At 43.4% G+C, this 21,359-nt stretch overlaps 1 protein-coding gene across 5 annotated transcripts in view; it reads right to left on the reverse strand.

Moving 5' to 3' along the window:
* Nucleotides 1-21,359, reverse strand: part of LPAR3 (lysophosphatidic acid receptor 3) — a 102,588-nt gene that overhangs the window by 40,471 nt on the left and 40,758 nt on the right. For all 5 annotated transcript variants that reach the window (XM_045036119.1, XM_023258864.2, XM_019837346.3 and 2 more), the window contains one exon: nucleotides 9,329-10,085. In XM_045036119.1, coding sequence (XP_044892054.1) covers nucleotides 9,329-10,064 — 736 coding nt within the window. In that variant the 5' untranslated portion in view covers nucleotides 10,065-10,085. The remainder of the gene's footprint in view (nucleotides 1-9,328; nucleotides 10,086-21,359) is intronic.

Consider the following 21,359-nt stretch of genomic DNA (forward strand, 5'->3'; position numbering starts at 1 on the left):
CCTAAACATGTCTCAGGGGGAGGGGTCTTAAGAAATGAAGGCAATCTGGGGTGCTTGGGTGGCTCAGTCGGTTGAGCGTCCGGCTTCGACTCAGGTCATGTTCTCACGGTTTGTAAATTCAGGCCCAGCATCGGGCTCGCTGCTGACAGCTCAGAGACTGGAGCCCGCTTCAGATTCTGTGTCTCCCTCACTCTCTTCCCCTCCCCAACTTGTGCGCGCGCGTTCTCTCCCTCCCTCCCTCCCTCAAAAATAAACGTTAATTAAAAAGAGCCTGATTTAAAGAAAAGAAAAAAGAAATGAAGGCAATCTGAAAAGATGGGAATGGAGCGGGATTCAGTGGCATACAAGGATGGGGTTTAACTTGAAGCTGTCTTCCCTGTAACATCAGACAGTGAGGTCTTCCGGATCACCATGTCCAGACAGTGAGGTCTTCCCGATCACCATGTCCCCGCTCAGTACGCAGGGGGTGGGTCAAACAGTATTGTGGGAGGGCAACAACCAAGAGCCACTTCATCACTTACAGCTTGCCCTGGAATCAAACGCCTCTCTCCCCCAAGGCACCTGTTGCAATACCAGGAAACACATCAAGTCTCTGCAAAAGAGGCACTCCTTTGATTAGCTGTTTTAAAACAAAAGTTTGAACACCCCTGGACTCAATGTATTAAGTATTGGTGCCTGGATGGCTTGACTCTGAAAAGAATTAGTCATTCTCTGTCTGATATGACTGCACAGCAACAAGAGGGCTCCTGCATGCCAACGATCTGATCATTTCAACATTTCTTAAAGCAAAGGTTTAACTTTGTTTTTTTCAACAGGTATCTGATAACTCAGGCATGCAAGGCAGCGAAACATTGAGAGCAGGCTTCTGTGATGCAGAAGCCACGGAAAGGCTACTAATGCTGAGAACAAATATTTGACAATTTCCTGGGACTCTATTAGCTCTTCTCGACTCCTGGCCTCTGTTGTGTGTGCGTGTGCTTGTGCGTGTATGCATGTGTGTACACTTTTTAAAACATTTTTATTTACTTTGAGAGAGAGGGAGAGAGAGAGTACAAGCAGGGAAGGAGCAGATACACTTTTTTTTTTAATTGAGCAAGGATATTTCACTGATGAAACCTATAAATAATATCAAAAGGCCTAGCTTCTGGTCTCAGCTCTTTTCAGACGAAGAACAAACATCCCAGCACTAGTATAGGTGGGAACAGTACTTGACTAAGAAAGCATTCTGGTAGGATTCATTAGCAAGACGGGACAGTTTCTTATGAGGAATGTCTTCTAGATCGCACACAAAGATGTTGGTGCTGTATTACAGGATTCTTATTAAGCTAACACTTAGTGGTCAGGGTCTCACTTAGGATGTTTTATTCATAAATGTTGCAAAAGTGAAATGAATTATTAATGCAAAGATCATCTGTCAGAGACAGGAATCATTAACAGCATTTCATGGTGGGGGTCGGTGTTTACAGAGACCAGTAATGCAAACTCAGAGCCTTTCCGTTCTGTGGTGACCACACGTTTAGGTTGGCCTCGGTCTCCAGGAACTGAGCTGGCTACTTGCCAGCTGTCAGGCAGTCTCTGGGAAGAAACATACCCAGTCAACTTCCTCCCGACCACTTGTCCACACTACAAAACCTGCTATCACGATGGCACCAACAGTAGGCCTCCGGGCTCCCTCTCCACAGTACCTGTGACATTACTGGGGAAAAGGGCACTGTGCTTAAATGCAGGGCCAGGCTCTTCCGAGTCAAACTAAAGCCAATATAGCCAATATTTACTGAGCACGTACTATGTGCCAAGCACTATACTAGGTGCTTGTATGTGCATTATCTCACTGCATCCTCAAAACCTTGCCATGCCAGAGGCACTGATATCATCCCCATGTGTAAGAAGCCAAGTCACACATGTTGTGTAAATTGCTCAGGGTCACATAACTTGGAGTGGCAAAGCCAGGATATAAATCTGGTTCCCTCCCTATTCCCAGGCCCCTGGTGTTGCCATCTACATCTTGCATAAAGTTTCAAGAGCGTGCGGCTGTCATTCCCTGCAGAGAGGTAGTCGTAACTGTCACTGCCATACTGCAAAATCTTTAGAAAAAATCAAGAGTCAGCTAAATGTTGAGAATTCAAGTGACTTTATAGACATAAACAGAAATCAAGGGAGACACAAGTTATAAACCTCATGAATAGGGTTGATGTTATTCTATCCCTGTCACTTATGTGAAGCTAATTAACCTTGAAGAGTGGGGTCCTAGAACCAATCTGCTTGAACTTGACTCTCAGCTCTGCTACCAATTTTAGGCAAGCAACTGAACTTCCTGGGCCTCAGTTTCTTCAATTAGTAATAATAACAGGACTTCCCTCAAAGAGCTGTCATGAAGATTAAATGGAACAGAATGTGCCAAGGGCTTCAGAACCACATATAGTACATCCTGAATATTAACTGTTATTATTTTTGCCAATAGGGGTCTATGGGCAAGATGCTTAAGTCCATCCAAATTTCCTTATCAACAAAACAGATCTGCACAGCATTGTTATGAGGGGTAAGTGAAATCAAATCCCCAAAGCATGTAACACGCAGACCTCCTAATGGTAGGAGCTCAAAAAGTATTCATTTGTTTTTCTCTTCCCAAGACAGCACTACCACTCACCCTTCCAAGACCTCTGTTTCCCATATTATAAAATGGGAGACCCATCCATTCCTTGGCCACTCACAGGCACATCATGGCCAGAGCCTGCCAAAGGCCAGGCTGGATGTGAGGAAACCTGGTTTCTATTTTTAGTTGTAGCTCTTGAGAAGCCACTTAACTTCCCTTAACTTCAATCTCCTCATTAATTCACTCATTCTATTATAGTTTTTTTTTAAATGTTTACTTAGTTTTGAGAGAGCGAGAGAGGCAGAGAGAGACTGAGACACAAAATCCGGAGCAGGCTCCAGGCTCTGAGTTGTCAGCACAGAGCCTGACGCGGAGCTCAAACTCAAGAGCCGTGAGATCATGACCTGAGCCAAAGGCAGAGACTCAACAGACTGAGCCACCCAGGCGCCCTCACTCATTCTATTATAATCTCAACAAATATGTTCCAGTCAGTGTGCTACACGTTTGATACGCAAAGGTAGATAAATAAGGTACAATCCCCGACTGCAAAGCAGGCAACACTCTAGTTCGAGATGAAGGCATGGAACATGGAACAATTGAATGGATTGGCTGAAGTACGGACAAAATAGAGATGGCCCAAAGGCTGTAGTAAGCAGATTTACCTAGGTAGGGCAGGGAAAGATTCAGAGAAGACAGGCCCCTGAGTTGAGTCTTACAAGATGAAAGGGAGCTTCCCAGACAGAATAAGGGGGAAGGTATTCCACCATGCACAAGGCTTAGGATCCCAAACAAACAAACCAAACCATAAATAATTATAGCTGAGTATAAGGCATATCTAAGGGAGGCAGAAAAATAGAATAATACTATCTTCCCCACTTATCTTGTAGGATTTCCCTGAGACTGAATGAGAACATGTATTAAAATGCTGAAAAAGGGGCACCTTGGGTGGCTCAGTTGGTTGAGCGTCAGGTCATGATCTCGAGGTTCATGAGTTTGAGCCCTACATCGGCTCACGGCTGTCAGTGCAGAGCCTGCCTTGGATCCTCTCTCTCCCTCTCTCTGTTCCGCTCCCCCATTTGCTCTCTCTCCAGAATAAATAAACATTAAAAAAATAAATAAATCCCTGAAAAAGACACAGTGCTGCAGAAACATCATGTATGCTTATTACTAGTACTCTAGCAAGGCTCATGATGGACTGAATTTTCACCTATTTCCTCCCAGCATGAGACCCCCCAGCACTGTTTCTTTACCACCTTCGCCTCTTTCCTCTCTCCCCTGAGAGAAAGCAAGAGGAATTTAGCATTGACCTAAGTGGAGAGGTAGGAGGGAGAAATGACAAGAAAAACATGCAGTTCTTTGTTTCAGTTACCACAACCTTTTTCAAGGTCCTTTAGCCATAATGTTTCTTGTATTTTTTTTTTAATTTTTAAATGTTTATTTAATTTTGAGACACACACACTCACAGAGAGAGAGAGAGAGAGAGTGTGTGAGAGGGAGGGAGGGAGGGAGCATGGGAGGGGCAGAGAGAGAGGGAGACACAGAATCCCAAGCAGGCTTCAGGCTCTGAGCCATCAGCACAGAGCCTGATACGGGGCTCAAGCTCACGAACTGGGAGATCATGACCTGAACCAAAGTCAGAGGCTTAACTGACTGAGTCACCCAGGTGCCCCCATCATGTTTCTTATATTTTAAAAGATGTCAGTCATTATTGGCTGGAAAAGAAACCTCAACCGTGGCTTTCCAAGCAGACTTGACCATAACCCGTGTTAAGAAATACATTCTAGGGGCGCCTGGGTGGCTCAGCCTCTTAAGCATCCAACTCTTGATTTCAGCTCAGGCCATGATCTCAAGGTTCACGGGATCGAAGCCCGTGTTGGGCTCTGTGCTGCCAGCACAAAGCTGGGATTTGGGATTCTCTCTCTCCCTCTCTCTCCATCCCTACCCTGCTTGTGCTCTCTCTCTCTCAAAAATAGACTTAAAAAAAAGAAAATAGGTTTTATATTACAATCCTGTACACACACAAAAAGTATTAGTTACAATCTCCTAATTGATTTCATTACAGGTCACAACCTGAGGTTTGAAAAACACCACCCTAAGAGACAAGGTTTATGGAAGATTTCAAAAGTATGGTTCACAATACCCTCAGACTTCTTTCCTTTTTACTTTTTAAGACTTTGCAAAATAGAAGAAAATCCAGCCCATTTCCCAGGAAACATAACATCCTTGTATTCACAGTTCACATGGCGTATTGTCTGACAATAAATGAGAGGTTTTCATGGGGGGGGCTTCTTGTGCATTTGTCTGGTTGCTACAGCCAATGAGCCTTGTTAACAAGTAGGATTTCAAAATACATGACCCTCTCTTAGGCAAGGCCTTGGTGCCCTGTGGAAAGCAGGGATCGTGTGTCCGCAATGTCTTTTCCATGAGAACATTCAATAAGCAACTTCTTTCGTGTAAAGGGCTCATCACACATTATGACCCTGAAATGAGCAAGCATTCTGCCTCCGGGCTGCTAAAATGGGCACACAATGCCTAGATGCCTTTCCACCCATATACAGATTTAAAATTCACACTATCATCACATTCCTCAACAAGGAAAAAAATCTGCTCCCTAACCAGCTCTGTATGCTTGTATGCAACCAAAATACTAAATTAAAGCTGGAAAGACACACAAAGGTCATCTGGTCTACCTCTCTCCTTCCAAAGAGGATGGCCAACTAAATTTCCTGACTCACGGTTGAGCTATTTTCTGTTGTACCACAACATGCATCAGTGTTCCACCAGGCCTTCCTTGTGGCACTACTCAAGCTTTAGCTGTTTCTACTGTCCTTTTGATTTTGTTACTTCTCTTACTTAAAATCCCTCGCCCACTCAAATCCCACCCATCCTTCCAGATCACATCCCAAGCCCTCTGAGAAGCCGTCCCCAAACTCCACCTGTCCATCCCATCTTCCTTCTCTGAAATGAGATTCAGCTCACTGAATTCATGCAACTCTTTGCCTTTTAGATGCTGTTCAACAGACAGTTAATATATATTAATTGACTGACTTTGTAATGTTTAAAAGAGGGTATATTGAAAAGAAACTCCAATCTTATATTAATCTTTCCCACAACATATATATCAATGCAAGCAGAAAAGTCCAAATGATTAAATCAGATAATCATTACAGAAATAAGTAGTAAGCTACTAATTTGCACATACATAGAACCAGTGACTACAGTGATGATAGATGCTACCACTGCTGATTTTTCAGAGATGCTATTATTTGGGAGACGCTTGTGTTAGGCAACTGAATTCTTACATGTATCTTCCTCCCTGAGGAGATACTATGATAGACGCTTTCATGGAAAAAGACTGTGCTTTGATACACAGTCAACCCACTGAATTCTGTGTTGACTTTGGTCACTTATTGTTATAACAAGATCATTGGATTTATAACTTGCAAAGAATTTAAAGATCATCTAATCCACCTCACATGATGAAATTTAACCAGGAAAAAGTGAGCTAATAATATGCTTTGTATCACCCTTGTAGGAAATGACAGAGTTGTGGCTAAAACCATTATCTTCTGCAATCCAAAGAAATCAGGATCTCCAAGTCTAAAAACCTCACACTACCCAGCTCTTCAGTTTCATTTCCTCTGTCCCCAAACTTCTCATCTTCCACCAGATCCCTCTGTCTCACCACTAAGGAACTTCCCCAGGTCCTCGCCACCAAACTGTCTTCCCGCCATTAACCAATTCCCCCACATCGTTCCATCTCAGTGCCACAACTTCTCTTATCCTACTTAGCAATTTCACAGTTTATTCTGTTTTTTTCCCTTATCGAACGCCACACCTGCCAAAACTACATAGCTCCTGTATTTCACCCTTCCATAACCGTTCCAGGCAAAGTTACATTCAAACCTGAAGCTAGTGACCATCACTATCCTACAGAGTCCCGTTCTCCCCACCTAGGATTACAGACTGTACATGATACATAATAAGCTGAAAACAGAAAGCTTTCTCTTTAATCAGGCAGGTAACCTCTCAAGACAAATGGCCAAACAAACAATGATGCTTGCAAATCCGGAAGGGAAAACAGCAGGATTCACTGACAATCCCAACAAATACTGAACATCACTCTTCACCAAAAACATCAATACCCTATCTAGTTCAAGGGTGGAAAAACTGATTAATGTGACTCCTTCCTTTTCTTACTTTCAGTCTACATTCTTATCAAGGGGTGAAAGCAGAAGACAGAATAAAGAGAAAACCAGTAAAAAGTCCAAATAAACCAAAACTGGCTGGAGAGTACAGTGTTACACAGGTGGGCTCTGAAGGCCAACCACACGGTGAGTGCTGGTGACACTATCCATCACTGAGTGGCCTTGGGCATATAGCTCTGCTCAGTTTCTCCATCTGGTAAATGGGGATAACAGTGGCACCTGTATCACAAGATCGCCATGAGGATTAAACGGGATGGTATCTACAACACACTTGGGACAATGCTTAACACATAGTAAGTACTATACAAATATTTGTTAACGAAAAAACAAACCCTCAGTTTGAAATCATTTTAACCATCACGCTATGTATCTGCTGACTTCCATATCTTACTAGCAATTTCAGGACCCGGAGGCATCATGATGCCTCCCATACCATACGACAGATTCCCTATATCCTCTAATATGAATTGTTTCCCAAGAATTCATTTCATAATTCCTTCGTACTGGGACTTGACAGGAACATACTCCAGGGTCTCTCTCAACAACAGTCCTCACTGCTGCAGCCACCACACATGGTGAGAAATGGCCTCTCTGACAGAAGACAAGGCCTGTGAGCCCACACAGCACCAGTTCCACCTGTAACCCAGACTAGAATGACAGGGCAGCCGACCAGACTGACAACAAAACCAAAGGAAAATTCTATGCACCTAAACACCTCTTCTAGGGACAGGGCTCGCAGTGCAAAGCCAAAGTCCTCAGAGCTGTTCAAATTTGCTGTCCTAAAGCCTCTTCTCCCTTTCTTCATTTTGTTCTGATCAGGCTATACCAGATTTGATCTTCTCAAAGTCACCTAAAAACTACTAGGTTTGCTGGGGCTCCTGGGTGGCTCAGGCGGTTAAGTGTCCAACTTCAGCTCAAGTCATGACCTCGTGATTTGTGAGTTCAAGTCCCACAACAGATTCTGTGCTGACCACTCAGAGCCTGGAGCCTGCTTTGGATTCTGTGTCTCCTTCTCTCTCTGCCTCTCCCCTGCTCACATTCTTTCTCTCTTTCTCAAATAAACATTAAAAAAAAAATTTTTTTTTTTCTTAAACTACTAGTTTGCTAAGCTAAGCCTAGTAAGACCTTATCTCGCTCTACTTCCCAAGACTACTCACATTGCAGATACTCCCTTTCCTTGATGGCTCTGTTCTCACAGCTTCTAGGCCACCATATTCTCCTGGGTTTTCTGGCTATTCCTTGGAGGGCTCTTTTGTTGGTTGTTCCTTGCCTCCCCACCCTCCCTACACTGGAGGGCCCCCAGGCTCGTTCTTTGGTCCTCTTCTGCATGTTCACCATCCACATTCACCCCACTATGGTGAGCTTATCCACTCTTCTGGTTTAAAATACCATCTCTTCCCTCAATGACTCTCCGTGAATCTCCAGTCCAGACTTAATCCCTGAACTCCTGATTCAATAACTCACTTGGATGTCTAATACGATTCTAAAAACCAAACTCCCGATCTTCCCCCCAAACCTCCTCCTTCACAGCCTCCCCATCTCAATGAATGACACGCCCCACCCTCCCTACTCCTGTCACCGTGCTTCACACCTTATCCATCAGCAAATCCTGTCACCCCGATCTTTAAAAACATCCAGAATCTGACAAGGCACTACCTCCCAACTGCCCTCTCGTCCCTGTCAGTATCACCTCTGTGAGTACTGAAATGCCTGCCCTCTTAAGCAATTTTCTTGCCTTTGCCCTTGCCCCTCACAAAACAGCATCTAAAGAGGTACCATTAAAATGCAGGTCCAATCATGTTACCTCCTTGTTCAAAACCTTCCCATGGCTTCTCATCTCACTCAGAAAAACCTAAGTCCTTATGATAACTACACAGCCCTATGTGATCTGAGTGGCCCTAGCACCTCTCATCAGCTCCCGGACCTCCTCTCTTTCCACTCTCCCCACTTGCTCTACACCAGCCACACTGGCCTCCTTGCTGTTCTAGGTTCCTATCCTTACTGCATCTCCTGCCCAGATGGCCTCCCCCAGACACACACACAGCTCGCTTCCTCACCACCTTCACGTCTGCTCAAAAGTCATCTTCAGCGGAAGCCAGAACTGCAAACTAGACCTGCTTAGCCTCCTTATCTTCCTGCCCTGCTTTATTTTTCCCAATGAGACTCATCAACTTATTTAATAATTTTTTAATTATAAATATAATATAATTTAATTCTATATAATTATATATTTTATACATATATAATTTAATTAATAAGTCATGTAATTATATATGATCTATATTAATTAATATAAATCATAATATAATATAATATATATTAAAATGTATTACAAAATTATTTTCCTTGTCCCCATTACAATACTTGACTTGTTTTCCCCTGCAAGAGTGTATACACCAAGCACATTGGGAATCTACGACTATCCTTGTTCACTACTGCATTCACTTAGCAAGCACCTTGTATACACTAGGCACTCAATAAATATTTGCTGAATGAATGGGAATAATGGCTCCCTTGGTTCTCTTACCTAAGACAGTCATCACCGTCTTCATTAGCTTCATGGGTGTCCTTCGGCGGGTGATGGACCCACTTGTATGTGGAGACAAAACGTTGGTTTTCCTCTTGACATACATGTAGATTCTCAGGTACACCACAACCATGATGAAGAAGGCCACAAGGTTGGACACAGTCCAGAAAATGAGGTAACTCCTGCTGTAAATGGGGGCCAGGGAAGAGCAGGCAGAGATGTCACAGAGGCAATTCCAGCCCAGTGTGGGGACCGCCCCCATAAAGATGGCAATGGCCCAGACAAACAAAATGAGCAGCGTCACCCTCTTTTTCGTCAGGTTGCTGTGGATCCGCATCCTCATGATTGACATGTGCCTCTCCACAGCAATAACCAACAAATTGGTCAGAGAGGCGGTCAAGCTAGTGTCCAGGAGCCCCTGGCGGAGAAACCAGCGGTTGACGGTCAAAGTTTTTGAAACGGGGCCAGTGTTAAACATCAGGAATACATAGGCAATTCCAGCAAAGAAATCTGCAGCAGCTAGGTTAGCCAACAGGTAGTAGAAGGGGAAATGAAACTTTCTGTTTTTGATCACTGCTGCGATGACTAGAGAATTAGAAAAAAAAATAAACAGGCAGAAAAATGTTCCAACACACAAAACAATCACAAGCTTCGTTCCTGTCCACTCATCGGCAGTGTCTGTGTTGCTCCTATTATAAAAAAAGTCCATCCGCTTATCATAGTAACACTCATTCATTGTGGAGAAGAACCGAACATCCTAGAAAGAAATTTAAAGAAGAAACAAACATCACTCTTTGCAAATTCAATCGCTAAACCACCAATTGCCACTGCTAAGCCCCGTGTTCTAGCCAACTGCTGTTAATCCTTCAGATCCCGGTGTAAATATCCCTTGCTCCAGGACTCTGGCCCCTGACCTCCTATCACAACATTTATCTTGCATTAGTAATTGTTGTCTGTTTCCCAGGCTACGTCCAAGCTCAGTAAGGGATGGTCTACGGCTGTTTTGTTCACCATTAAAATCTCAAGACCCACCTGTCCTGGCTCCCTCATGACCGGTATTTCCTGAATGGCTGGCTGGTTGAATGAACGATCATGGATCAGCAACAGATCAGATATTCTGAGCCCTGCAATATCCACTCTGCACCAGTAACAATGACAACACAGCACGTAAATCCTTTCTCTTGGTGGTTTCCAGTTCATTCCTTACTCACGGATTCTGTTCACTAGGCAAGGGCAAGTTGGTAAGGCCAGGCACATTCTCACCAAGATAATGAGTACTGAGATACTCTTCACACGACCAAATGGACTCCCCAAGAGATCGGTCTTGTACCACTTCTGATTCTACTCCTGATCCTCCTTTTGCCATCTTTTCGTCTCAAGCTGTAATAACAACGCTCACTTATTAAGCATGTGATGCAGGGCTGAAGACTTTGTTCTCAGTACTCCTCCTTACTTTTTTTGTTCACTTCTTCCTTATTGTCCTAATTCAAATTATACCAGTGGGGATCTGCTTACTGGATTTTCAGACTCAATCAGTTTAAATCACTTTCCTTCCCTGGGCTTTCAACGCAGCGGGTGGTGTGAGCTCTGGAGGTTAGGCAGACTTCCAAGGATGTAAGAACATACCTGCCAAGTGAGGGTGAGTCCTCAGGACATATGTCTGAAAGTAGGCCCCAAACTGGGGCATCAGGCAGGCAGAGAAGACGCTGCTCTCAGGACAAGATCTCTTGGACACCAAAACTAAGGGATTCTGGCCAAGGAGGGGTGGAGAGGAGCCTAAGGATCCCTATCCATCTATGCTTGGTGGAGAGAGAACAGGTGTTCTGCCTCACAGTGGTCTGGCCACAGCCATGAAGGGTCCCATCAAAGGAAGCTGGAGTTGAAAGCCAGGAAACCGAGAGCTACGATGACTATGGGCTCCCTTTCAAGGACCGAGGCTGCAATTTATTAGCTGGAAAACCAGAGATCCAGTAGACCCAGGCACTAGCAGTCCACTGGTGTGAATGATGTGGCTCTAACAGTACGAGCTTGACAGAAATCCCTAGCTTTTAAGATTCTTATAAATGCTGTAATCCAATACCATATCCAGAATCAGGATAAGCAGAGCAGATATCAATTTGAAATGGCACAAAATAGAAATATATCTTAGACCGTCTTTTTTTGTTTTTAGTTTTTATTTATTTATTTATTTATTTTGAAGGGGGGAGGGGCGGGGGGGGTAGAGAATTCCATGCTCAGCGCAGAGGCTGACACAGGGCTCAATCTTACAACTGTGAGAACATGACCTGAGCAGAAATCAAGAGTCAGACACTTAACCAACTGAGACACTCAGGCACCCCCCTGGGTTTCCTTTTTAATTTATATTTTAATGGTGTACTGATACTTTAACATGAGTTAGGTACCTACTTCTCTGTCATAGTAAATACGAAGTAAAATATCATTTTATATGCTTAAAATAAACAAACTGGCAATGGTCTCAAGAGGCAAATGGTTCTAGTGTCTTTCAATTACAAGGAAAGGGGACTCAATTTTAATCACAAAAGAAAAACTACTCTCTTTGGCAGACATTCACCAACGTTTAACTGCCAACAGCAGACAACTCCATCAACAGGCCAACATACCTATGCTGTATCATGGTAATTTTCCCCAATTAAAAATATATAATTTTAATAGCTTCATAAGGTTCCAGTATATGAACATGACACACTTTATTTAATCCCTACATGTTGGACATTTCAGTTGTCTGTAATATTTAGCCTCTATAAGCAAGGCTGCACTTTTGTACATTAATCTCCACATACTTGGCCAACTATTTGCTTAGGATTTCTTTCTTTAAAGAAAAGGACCAAACCCCTGTTTATTTATTTTATAAAGGCACCCCCACAGTCGGGGCTGAAGGTCCCCTCTGGATGGAAGCAGCCCAACTGACCCACCACCAACAGGCAGTTTGCCCAAGAGGATTGCTTAGGATTCATCCACAGATTTCAACTTCATGAAGTAAAGGGTATAAGTTTATTTAAAGGTTTCTGATAAATATTGTCAAACTCATCGTATTTCTAATCCCACCAGTTGCATATGAGAGTTGAAGACACTAATTTAGTGTAATTCAATTCAAATATTCAAGGAGAAAATTCAGCTTTCAACGGTATTAAAAGTATATGGAAATTCAAGACAAACCATTCAAGAACATGAAGAATCTTAATGGTGCAATTATTATGTGTTCTTTCACTAATAAAAAATAACTTATGTACTTTATTTTGCTATATACTCTAGATAGCTAAGAGAAACATATTTATTTTTATATATATATAATTTTTTAAATGTTTCTTTATTTTTGAGAGAGAGAGAGAGAGACAGAGCATGAGTGGAGGAGGGGCAGAGGGTGATGGAGACAGAATCCGAAGCAGGTTCCAGGCTCTGAGCTGTTAGCACAGAGCCTGATGTGGGACTCAAACTCAGGAACTGCAAGATCATGACCTGAGCCCAAGTCAGATGCTTAACCAACTGAGCCATCCAGGTGCCCCAAGAGAAACACACTTCTAATTTAAAAGTTATGTTATCCTTGACTAACTCATCAGCAATATCAATTAATAGGTCAGAAAGACACTGGGATAAAGATACCACCAAGAACACTTTAAATTTCCTGAATTTCCTCTTGAAGGGGTCTTAACATTTTAGTTTTGGTTCATAAATATGGTGGAATTTGTAATTATATGATACCCTAAAACCTCAATGAGTTTTACTTGAAAAATCTTCAAATTCAACTTTCCTTCCATCAAACCCCAAATGGCACATTCTTAGAACATATTTCAACAAAAATCATCCTGAGACTGAGAAGTAGTTTTGTCTTACCACGTTGAGGGAGAAACCACAGAAAAAAACATGGTTAACCAGAACTCTCACCAAACAGCTCCCTACCTCCCAGCCTCAAACCCTACTTTTGGGAGAAACCAACAATGAGAGCAAATAAAGTTCACACAGGGAAACTATGAAAAAGATTCCCTAGGATGGAATATTGTACAGCCACTGAAAATTGTATTTACCATAAACCTGTATTTACCATGAGAAAAAGCACACACATGCCATCATCTTAAATTTAAATAATTATATAAGTATGTATGCATACGCATACATATAGATTCATATATATGCACACACATACATTTCTTTTTTTTTTCTTTTTCTGGAAATAAAAAGATTTATTCATTTTAAAAGCCCACTACAGAAAAATGTACACATCTACATTTCTCAAACTTTACACACATATATTTCTTGAGTTATCCTTTAAAGATACAGAAAAATAGAAGGAAAAAAAATCTCAAAGTGCAAATAGTTCATTAAGGATGGTAGAATCGGGGATCACTTAAAAAATTTCTTTCCTGGGGTTCCTGGGTGGCTCAGTTGGTTAAGTGTCCGACTTTGACTCAGGTCATGATCTCACCGTTAGTGAGTTCGAGCCCCACATGGGGCTCTCTGCTGTCAGTGCAGCGCCCGCTTCAGATCCTCTGTCCTCCTCTCTTTCTGTCTCCCCTGCCAGCACTCTCTCTCAAAAATAAACACTTATTGGGGCGCCTGGGTGGCGCAGTCGGTTAAGCGTCCGACTTCAGCCAGGTCACGATCTCGCGGTCCGTGAGTTCGAGCCCCGCGTCGGGCTCTGGGCTGATGGCTCGGAGCCTGGAGCCTGTTTCCGATGCTGTGTCTCCCTCTCTCTCTGCCCCTCTCCCGTTCATGCTCTGTCTCTCTCTGTCCCAAAAATAAATAAATGTTGAAAAAAAAAATTTAAAAAAAAAAATAAAAAATAAAAAATAAACACTTAGAAAAAATTCTTCCCAGTTTTTTCTCTGGTCTACATTTTCTGTAATAAATAAGTAAATAGACTTTTAAATGCTAGTTTAATTCTGCCTTGGGACCATACATTCCACTTAATGTATCCTACCTTTCTTTGACAAATATGGCTGTGAAAAATCAAAATTCACGTTCAAAGGAAAAGCCTCAAGGATTCGCTATGTTCATTATTGCTACTCTCACCAGCACAGCACACTTGAGAGTTTTTCAGTGATAATGAAAATAAAATGGTTTCCTGCCTCAAATGTCATATAACCGTAAAACCTCAGACATTGACAACTAATCAAATCAGGACATCCCTTTCCCCAGCTCTCCTGTAAAACGTTTCCTAATGCAATCACCCCAGAGCTTCAAAAATGAATAACTAGAAGGGGTGCCTGGGTGGCTCAATTGGTTAAGCATCTGATTTCGGCTCAGGTCATGATCTCGTGATTTGTGAGTTCAAGCCCCACATCCAGCTCTGTGCTGACAGCTCAGAGCCTGGGGCTTGCTTCGGATTCTGTGTCTCCCTCTTTCTCTGCCCCTCCCCTGCTCATGCTCTGTCACTTTCTGTCTCAAAAATAAATAAAACATATAAAAAAATTTTTTTAATTGAATAACTGGAAGTTTTGTGAATTAGTGCTTTTGATTTTTTTTCCTCCCCCCGTCATATGCTGCAAGCTTATTGATGGTCCCTAGTACATACTAATGACAGATCATCATATTTTCTTAGTTGGAAATTACCAAAAAATTTAATGAGCTCATAACAAATGATCAATTTATTATCTCTTGAACTCTCTCAAACGCTTAAAATAGGATTCTGTGATCTGGGCCTAAACATCTCCTCCGCAGAGACACCTTCTCCGAAAACTCCAAAGTAACCACAGAGCCCTGTTTTATCTTCACCACGGCATCTATCATTTGTTACATATTTTCTTCCGTGTCTATGCATCATTTATGGTCCATCTCCCACCACTGGACTGTTCTGCTCCAGGAGAACAGGGATCTTGCCAATTCTGACCACATCTGTGGCATCAGCATTTGTGGGAGGAACGAATAAATCTCGGTCCTACACTCTCTCTTCTCCCACTAACACGAAAGGGTCAAACACCGTTGCTGACCTCCATATCATGCACTAAATATGTCCATTAGAGAACTACCTACCTCTGTTCTTGGGTTAGTTAACTTCCTATGTCCACGTCATTACTACTATTCCTAACTGCTAATATTTGAGCGATTACTTTGTGCCTGGTGGGTCATCTCATTTAATCCTCCCAACAGTGACGCCCATACTATCACATCCATCTGGCAGGTGAGGAAACTCAAGCGCCCTTCCCTAAGGTCATACAACTAGTAAGAGACAACCCTGGATTCTGTTCAGGCAGCTGTGTTCCCAGGCCCGCATGCCTATGGACGCCACTCCACTTTGTCTCCACGGGCAAACAAAACACCCAACAACTACAGTCACACTTACAGTCACTACAGAATTACCAAAACAGAATGATCCAATCAAGACACATTCAAAGACTGCCCTGTACCATAAAAAAATCTAGGAGTTATAAATAGCCTGGGTTTCTTTGTTTTGCTTTAACAGCCCTGAGAAGCACAGAAAAGGCACTTTTCTGAAAATGTGTTTTCAAATTTTATGGGAAGTGGGCCACACAACATGGTCAATTTCAAGACTAATGTTGCGAAGCTTTAATTCTGCCAAATCCCCAGCTGCTTTTTTTTTTCCTTTCCCCCCCCCCCCCTTTTCTTCTTCTCTTTTATACCAAAGGTTTAGAGGATTTGGCTAGTTCCGACCCCCCAAACAAAAGATGTTAAACTTTGGAGCTATTACCACAACTTCAAACTTCAGTAATTTAAGACTTCATAAAATGATGGCTTAGGAAGTCTATATGTGGAATCCAAATGAAAACTTCATGAGCAAAGCTTTCATTTAGACCATCCCAAACTTGATTCTCTGAAAAAATGTTCAGCTAGCCCATAATGTGGAAACAATTATGAAAATTAAGACATTTGAAAACCACTCAAGCAGCTTTTATTTCTGGCTACATCTCATAAGACACGGTGCTGCTGGCCTTTTAGCTGGCTTTCAATAATGCTCCCCCTTCCTCCTAGGACACAACAGGGGGCATCCTGAACGAGGTCAGTGGGTGCTGTGCATATTTCCTTTTCCTGAGGCCTGCAAATGTGGAATAGTCCGCTCCCCTCTGGAAACCCCAGCCAGATGGGAGTTGGAGGTTAGGTCAGTTGCTGTGCTAATGGCCAGAAGCGAGACCACTTCTGCATAAGCAATCACGTTTGCTCACGGAATTCTTTTTAATAATTCATGTTAATAGTAAAATCAGGATAGCATGGGAGATTTAAGTCCACATGTGATCCCTGAGGTTCATTTTAGCCATTAGTTTCAAAGCCTTTGGACTTTGCTATTCCCTCTGCCCAAAAGCCTCTTCCCCCACATACGCACAGGCTCATTTCCCCACTTCATTCCTGCTCAAATGTCACTGCATCAGACAGCCCTCCTCTGCCACTCTCTAAAGGAGCACCTCACGCCACCCTGCTGAGCTTTTGCCCTCTGTCCTGCCTCATTCTTCTTTGCAGCATTTCTGACTACCTGTCACCATCTACTGGGGTTATGGTCTACCTCTCATGAGAAGGAAGTCAAGGACATTGTGATGTTAGGGTGTGTCATCCCCAGTACCTGGAACAGTGCCCGGCACACAGTAGGCACTCAGTAAAACACTTGTTAAACGTAGAACTAAATGCAATCCTTGTGCATACATGTCCGCGTGCCCGTAACTGTTTACCCAATCCGAGCGTTATTACTTTCTTCTTCTGTGTACCCTCTAATTTGGATCTCACAACTCTCTCATTTCCCTCCACGGACTTGGCTCCAAGCCCCAGTGGTTGAGAGGTGTGAGGAGTAGAGTTCACCACCCTTGAACAGGGTGGTCTGAAGGGCAGTCCCACAATTGAGACCTCTCCCTTGTGTGTATGGATATCAGAAACTATGACTCCTCTTTGAACATAACTTCAAAAGAGAGGGCAACCCAGTGGCCAAAGCTAGAACAATTTGAGCAACAAAACAAAACAGCATTGGACTATAAACCAGTGCATAAAATAAACACTCTTAATGCATACTGATGTGAGTAAATGACTGAATAACAAATGAAAAAGAGGAGATAAATTTCCCATGCAGAAGAATTCCAAATAAATTACACAGACATTCTACTCTAAAAGAGGGGAACATAACTCCTCCCAGAGGACAGCAGGGAAAGGGCAGGGGGTGGGGAGGGGTGAATCACTTTTCAGTGGAGAAGCTTGACAAATGACTTTACGGAGGTGATCAAGGTCAACAGCCACAGTGATAAGTGATGTTGCCAATCTGTACTCTTGATATATGTTAAGAATGGCACTCTACTGTTCCCCAAACCCACAACTACAGTCTCATCACGAGAAAACTCTCAGACAAATCCCAATTGGGTGACATTCTGCAAAATTCCTGATCAGGACTCCTCAACAACTGTCAAGGTCAAGAAAAATAAGGAGAATCTGAGAAACTGTCACAGTGAAGACATAAGGAGACATAACATCTAAATACAATACGTGTCTTGGATCCTAGAATGGAAAAGGGACATTAGGGTAAAAACGAAGAAAATCTGAATAAAATACGGACTTAGGTGATAATGCTATATCCATATCGGTTCACTAATTTTAACAAATGTACCACATTGATGAGATGCAAATAATAGAAAGAACGGTGTGCGGGAGTAGAAGGATAACAAGGGGACTCTATACTATCTGCTCAATGTTTCTGTAAATACAAAAAAGGGAACCTGACTGGGTAGTTCAGTCAGTTAAGCACCCAACTTCAGTTCAGGTCATGATCTCACGGTCCATGAGTTCAAGCCCAACGTCAGGCTCTGCGCTGACAGCTCAGAGCCTGGAGCCTGTTTCAGAATCTGTGTCTCCCTCTCTCTCTCTCTGCCCCTCCCTCGCTTATGCTCTGTCTCTCTCTCTCTCTCTCTCAAAAGCAAACATTAAAAAAAATTAAAACACTCACATTTAAAAATAAAATAGATTTTAGGGGCGCCTGGGTGGCGCAGTCGGTTAAGCGTCCGACTTCAGCCAGGTCACGATCTCGCGGTCTGTGAGTTCGAGCCCCGCATCCGGCTCTGGGCTGATGGCTCAGAGCCTGGAGCCTGTTTCCGATTCTGTGTCTCCCTCTCTCTCTGCCCCTCCCCCGTTCATGCTCTGTCTCTCTCTGTCCCAAAAATAAATAAAAAAAAATAATAATAATAAAATAAAATAAAATAGATTTTAAAAAAGAGAGGAGAGGATGTTATCAACCTCACTACGCTTCAGTCATTTCAAGATAAATAAAGCTCACGTTTCAACAGTTGCTGTACTCTGTTAGGGTAAAACACACAGAGGAGAAGCAATTTGTTTGAGATTCAATTTAAATGGATACTGTCTGTGATTGAGTATCTCTTAAAAGGAATAGTAAAGTCGGGCGTACAAAATTGTTCTGATTTAGACCCTCCGTCTCCGCACAACAAGGCCTCCACAATGCAGCCAGTGCCTCTACTGGTGGTGAAGTTCCCAGGCAGTGGCCACACAGAGGAGGGGCAGACACATGCGGGGTGCATTTGGGAAATGACAAACTTCCGTGGCTCCGGTCGGTCGTGCTCGGCCCAGCGGTGGTGACCTGCGGGGGAGAGCTGCAGCTGGAGCCTGGCAGAATAAACATGTCCCTCTGCCACTGCACGCTTCTGAGCCCTTTAGGTAAGGAGGACCGTCTGCTGTATGGCAGCTGGTTCGACCCCTGCTCTCTCTCTCCATCGAGTGGGCGGATTCATAAGAGGCCACGGTATATACACAGTGCTTCTATCTACGACTTGTTTACTAAACAACCGTGAGTGAATGTATTGTTCCCCAGATGTCGCTGATGACTGAAGTCTGTCTTAAACCTCTCGATTAAACAGGAAAGCAAAACATGCAGAACTAAACCAAAGAAGTGAGACGTGGGTTTTATGTGATCAGCAGATTCCCTGACTTAACTTGTCCAAATAGAACGTGAATGTTTCATTGTGTTTGCTTTATCTATTATGCAATTTTAGTGCCATCTAATCCACGAGGCTAGAAAGATGACAGACACTTTGTCCTCTGACCCTCTCAAAAGTAAAGATGCTAAGCATAATGCTTAAAATGAATGTTCACACACAATATAACATGTTCTATCACACAGCAAATAATCCTTAGACCGTTATGTAATCACATGCTTTACTGTTTGGAGGAGGAAAGTGCCATAATTTAAAGTGTAGACATTTATAGCTAAAAGAAGTATCTTGTACAAAGAACTCTGTCACTGTGAAAATATATTTTGAGAAACTTCAATGTTTCTGCTTATAGCAAAGACTTTCCACAAGAAGAAAATTAGGTTTCTGAGGGGCGCCTGGGTGGCTCAGTTGGTTAAGCTATCGACTTTGGCTCAGGTCATGATCTCGCAGTTCGTGAGTTTGAGCCCCGTGTCGGGCTCTGTGCTGACAGCTCAGAGCCTGGAGCCTGCTTCGGATTCTATGTCGGGGATCCCCCTCTCTCTACCCCTCCCCTGACCACGCTCTGTGTCTCTGTCTCTCAATAATAAAAAGACGTTAAAAGAAGAAGGAGAAGGAGAAGAAGAAGGCGGCGATTAGGTTTCTTTAGATGTAAAACCCACAACAGACAAAATTTTGGTCCAAACCGTTTGTTTCAACCTAACTGCAATACTGCATTCCCTTGCTCACTCCTTTGCATGGCGCTGTCCCTTGCCTCCAGTCCTAAAATGGATCTTCAAGAGTCTCTTGCTTTATACAGTTTGTTCCAAATACTCCCCCACTGTCACCAGCGATGGGTCCACAGCGATCTGCAGTGTGGCCCCTCTGTGCTTCTGGAGATGATGCCAGCCCAGGTTAGTGCCTGACTGAATTCTAAAACTCTGTATAGAAAGGAAAATCATATTTTCAAAGCATGTGGCTATAGTAGGTAAGAGTTGTTTTAATCAAGGCTTCAGAGGTTCTTTTTTTTTTTTTTTTTTTTTAAATATTTATTTATTTTTGAGAGAGACAGAGTGCAGGCGGGCTAGGGGCAGAGACAGAGGGAGACACAGAATCCAAAGCAGGCTCCAGGCTCTGAGCTGTCAGCACAGATCCCGACACAGAGCTCGAACTCATGAGCCCCAAGATCATGACCTGAGCCAAAGTTGGACACTTAACCGACTGAGCCAACAGGCGCCCCAAGGCTTCGGAGGTTCTAAAAGAGAGCACCACTACTGCTAAACCAATAAGCCAGAGAGTCTCCTGCAGGGATTCTACGCCCTGGTCAGGGAGCAGCACTCTCACTCAAGTAGGAATCTCACAGCCCTCCCCAACCTGCCTCCCTCTCCCACCCCGCAGGGCCTGTCTGGTAGTTAGAGCACAAAGGTGGCTGGTCATGGAAATGCATACAAAAGGCATCTGGGCGATATGCCTGATCTCAACCGTGGGCCCCCCTAACCCCCGCTCCAGCCTTCTCCTTGTGCTCTTTACCCTGCAGGACTCCATCAGCAGCTCCCCTGCCCTCCAGCTCCAGCCAACGAAGAGGCACAGCAAGAGACTGTGAGGCTGTGAGGCGGGAGAAGGCAGAGCTGAGACACTGACGGTCCCTGCTCCTTCCCCGCCGGGCTGCCATGGACTGGCCTGGTTAGCTGCTGTCGGGCAGCCTCCCCCTCCCCTTGGCTTTCAGGTTGAGGGGCCCTGACTGCTCCTTGCTGCTTCCAGCTCTCGGTTGGCACCGCACCATCTCTTGTTGGTTTCCGTGAACTCTGCCCTCTGCCAGTTACCAAGTGACCGTTTCCCCTGTTCCAATTACCAGTGTGACCGTATCATCTGTTTCTTGTGGAACGCTGATGATACAGATGTCATTTAAAGTACACTGTAGCATGACAAAAACAGGTTATTTTCAAGCTTTTAATATGTTATGGAGCTTAAATCTTTTAGTAATATTTAGTAATATTAACATTTCTTAACATTGTGAATCCAACAAACAACTCCCAGAGAAGGAAAGAGGAATAAATCATATTCCCGAGGGCATGGACCAGCATCACAACTCTTTTGATGCCCTCAGTGTCCCATTACACGCACCAGAACCCTACTAAGTTTCTCCACGCATAGGGACTTAATAAACG

The sequence above is a fragment of the Felis catus genome, chromosome C1, assembly GCF_018350175.1.
Source record: "Felis catus isolate Fca126 chromosome C1, F.catus_Fca126_mat1.0, whole genome shotgun sequence".
NCBI classification, from domain to species: Eukaryota; Metazoa; Chordata; class Mammalia; order Carnivora; family Felidae; genus Felis; species Felis catus.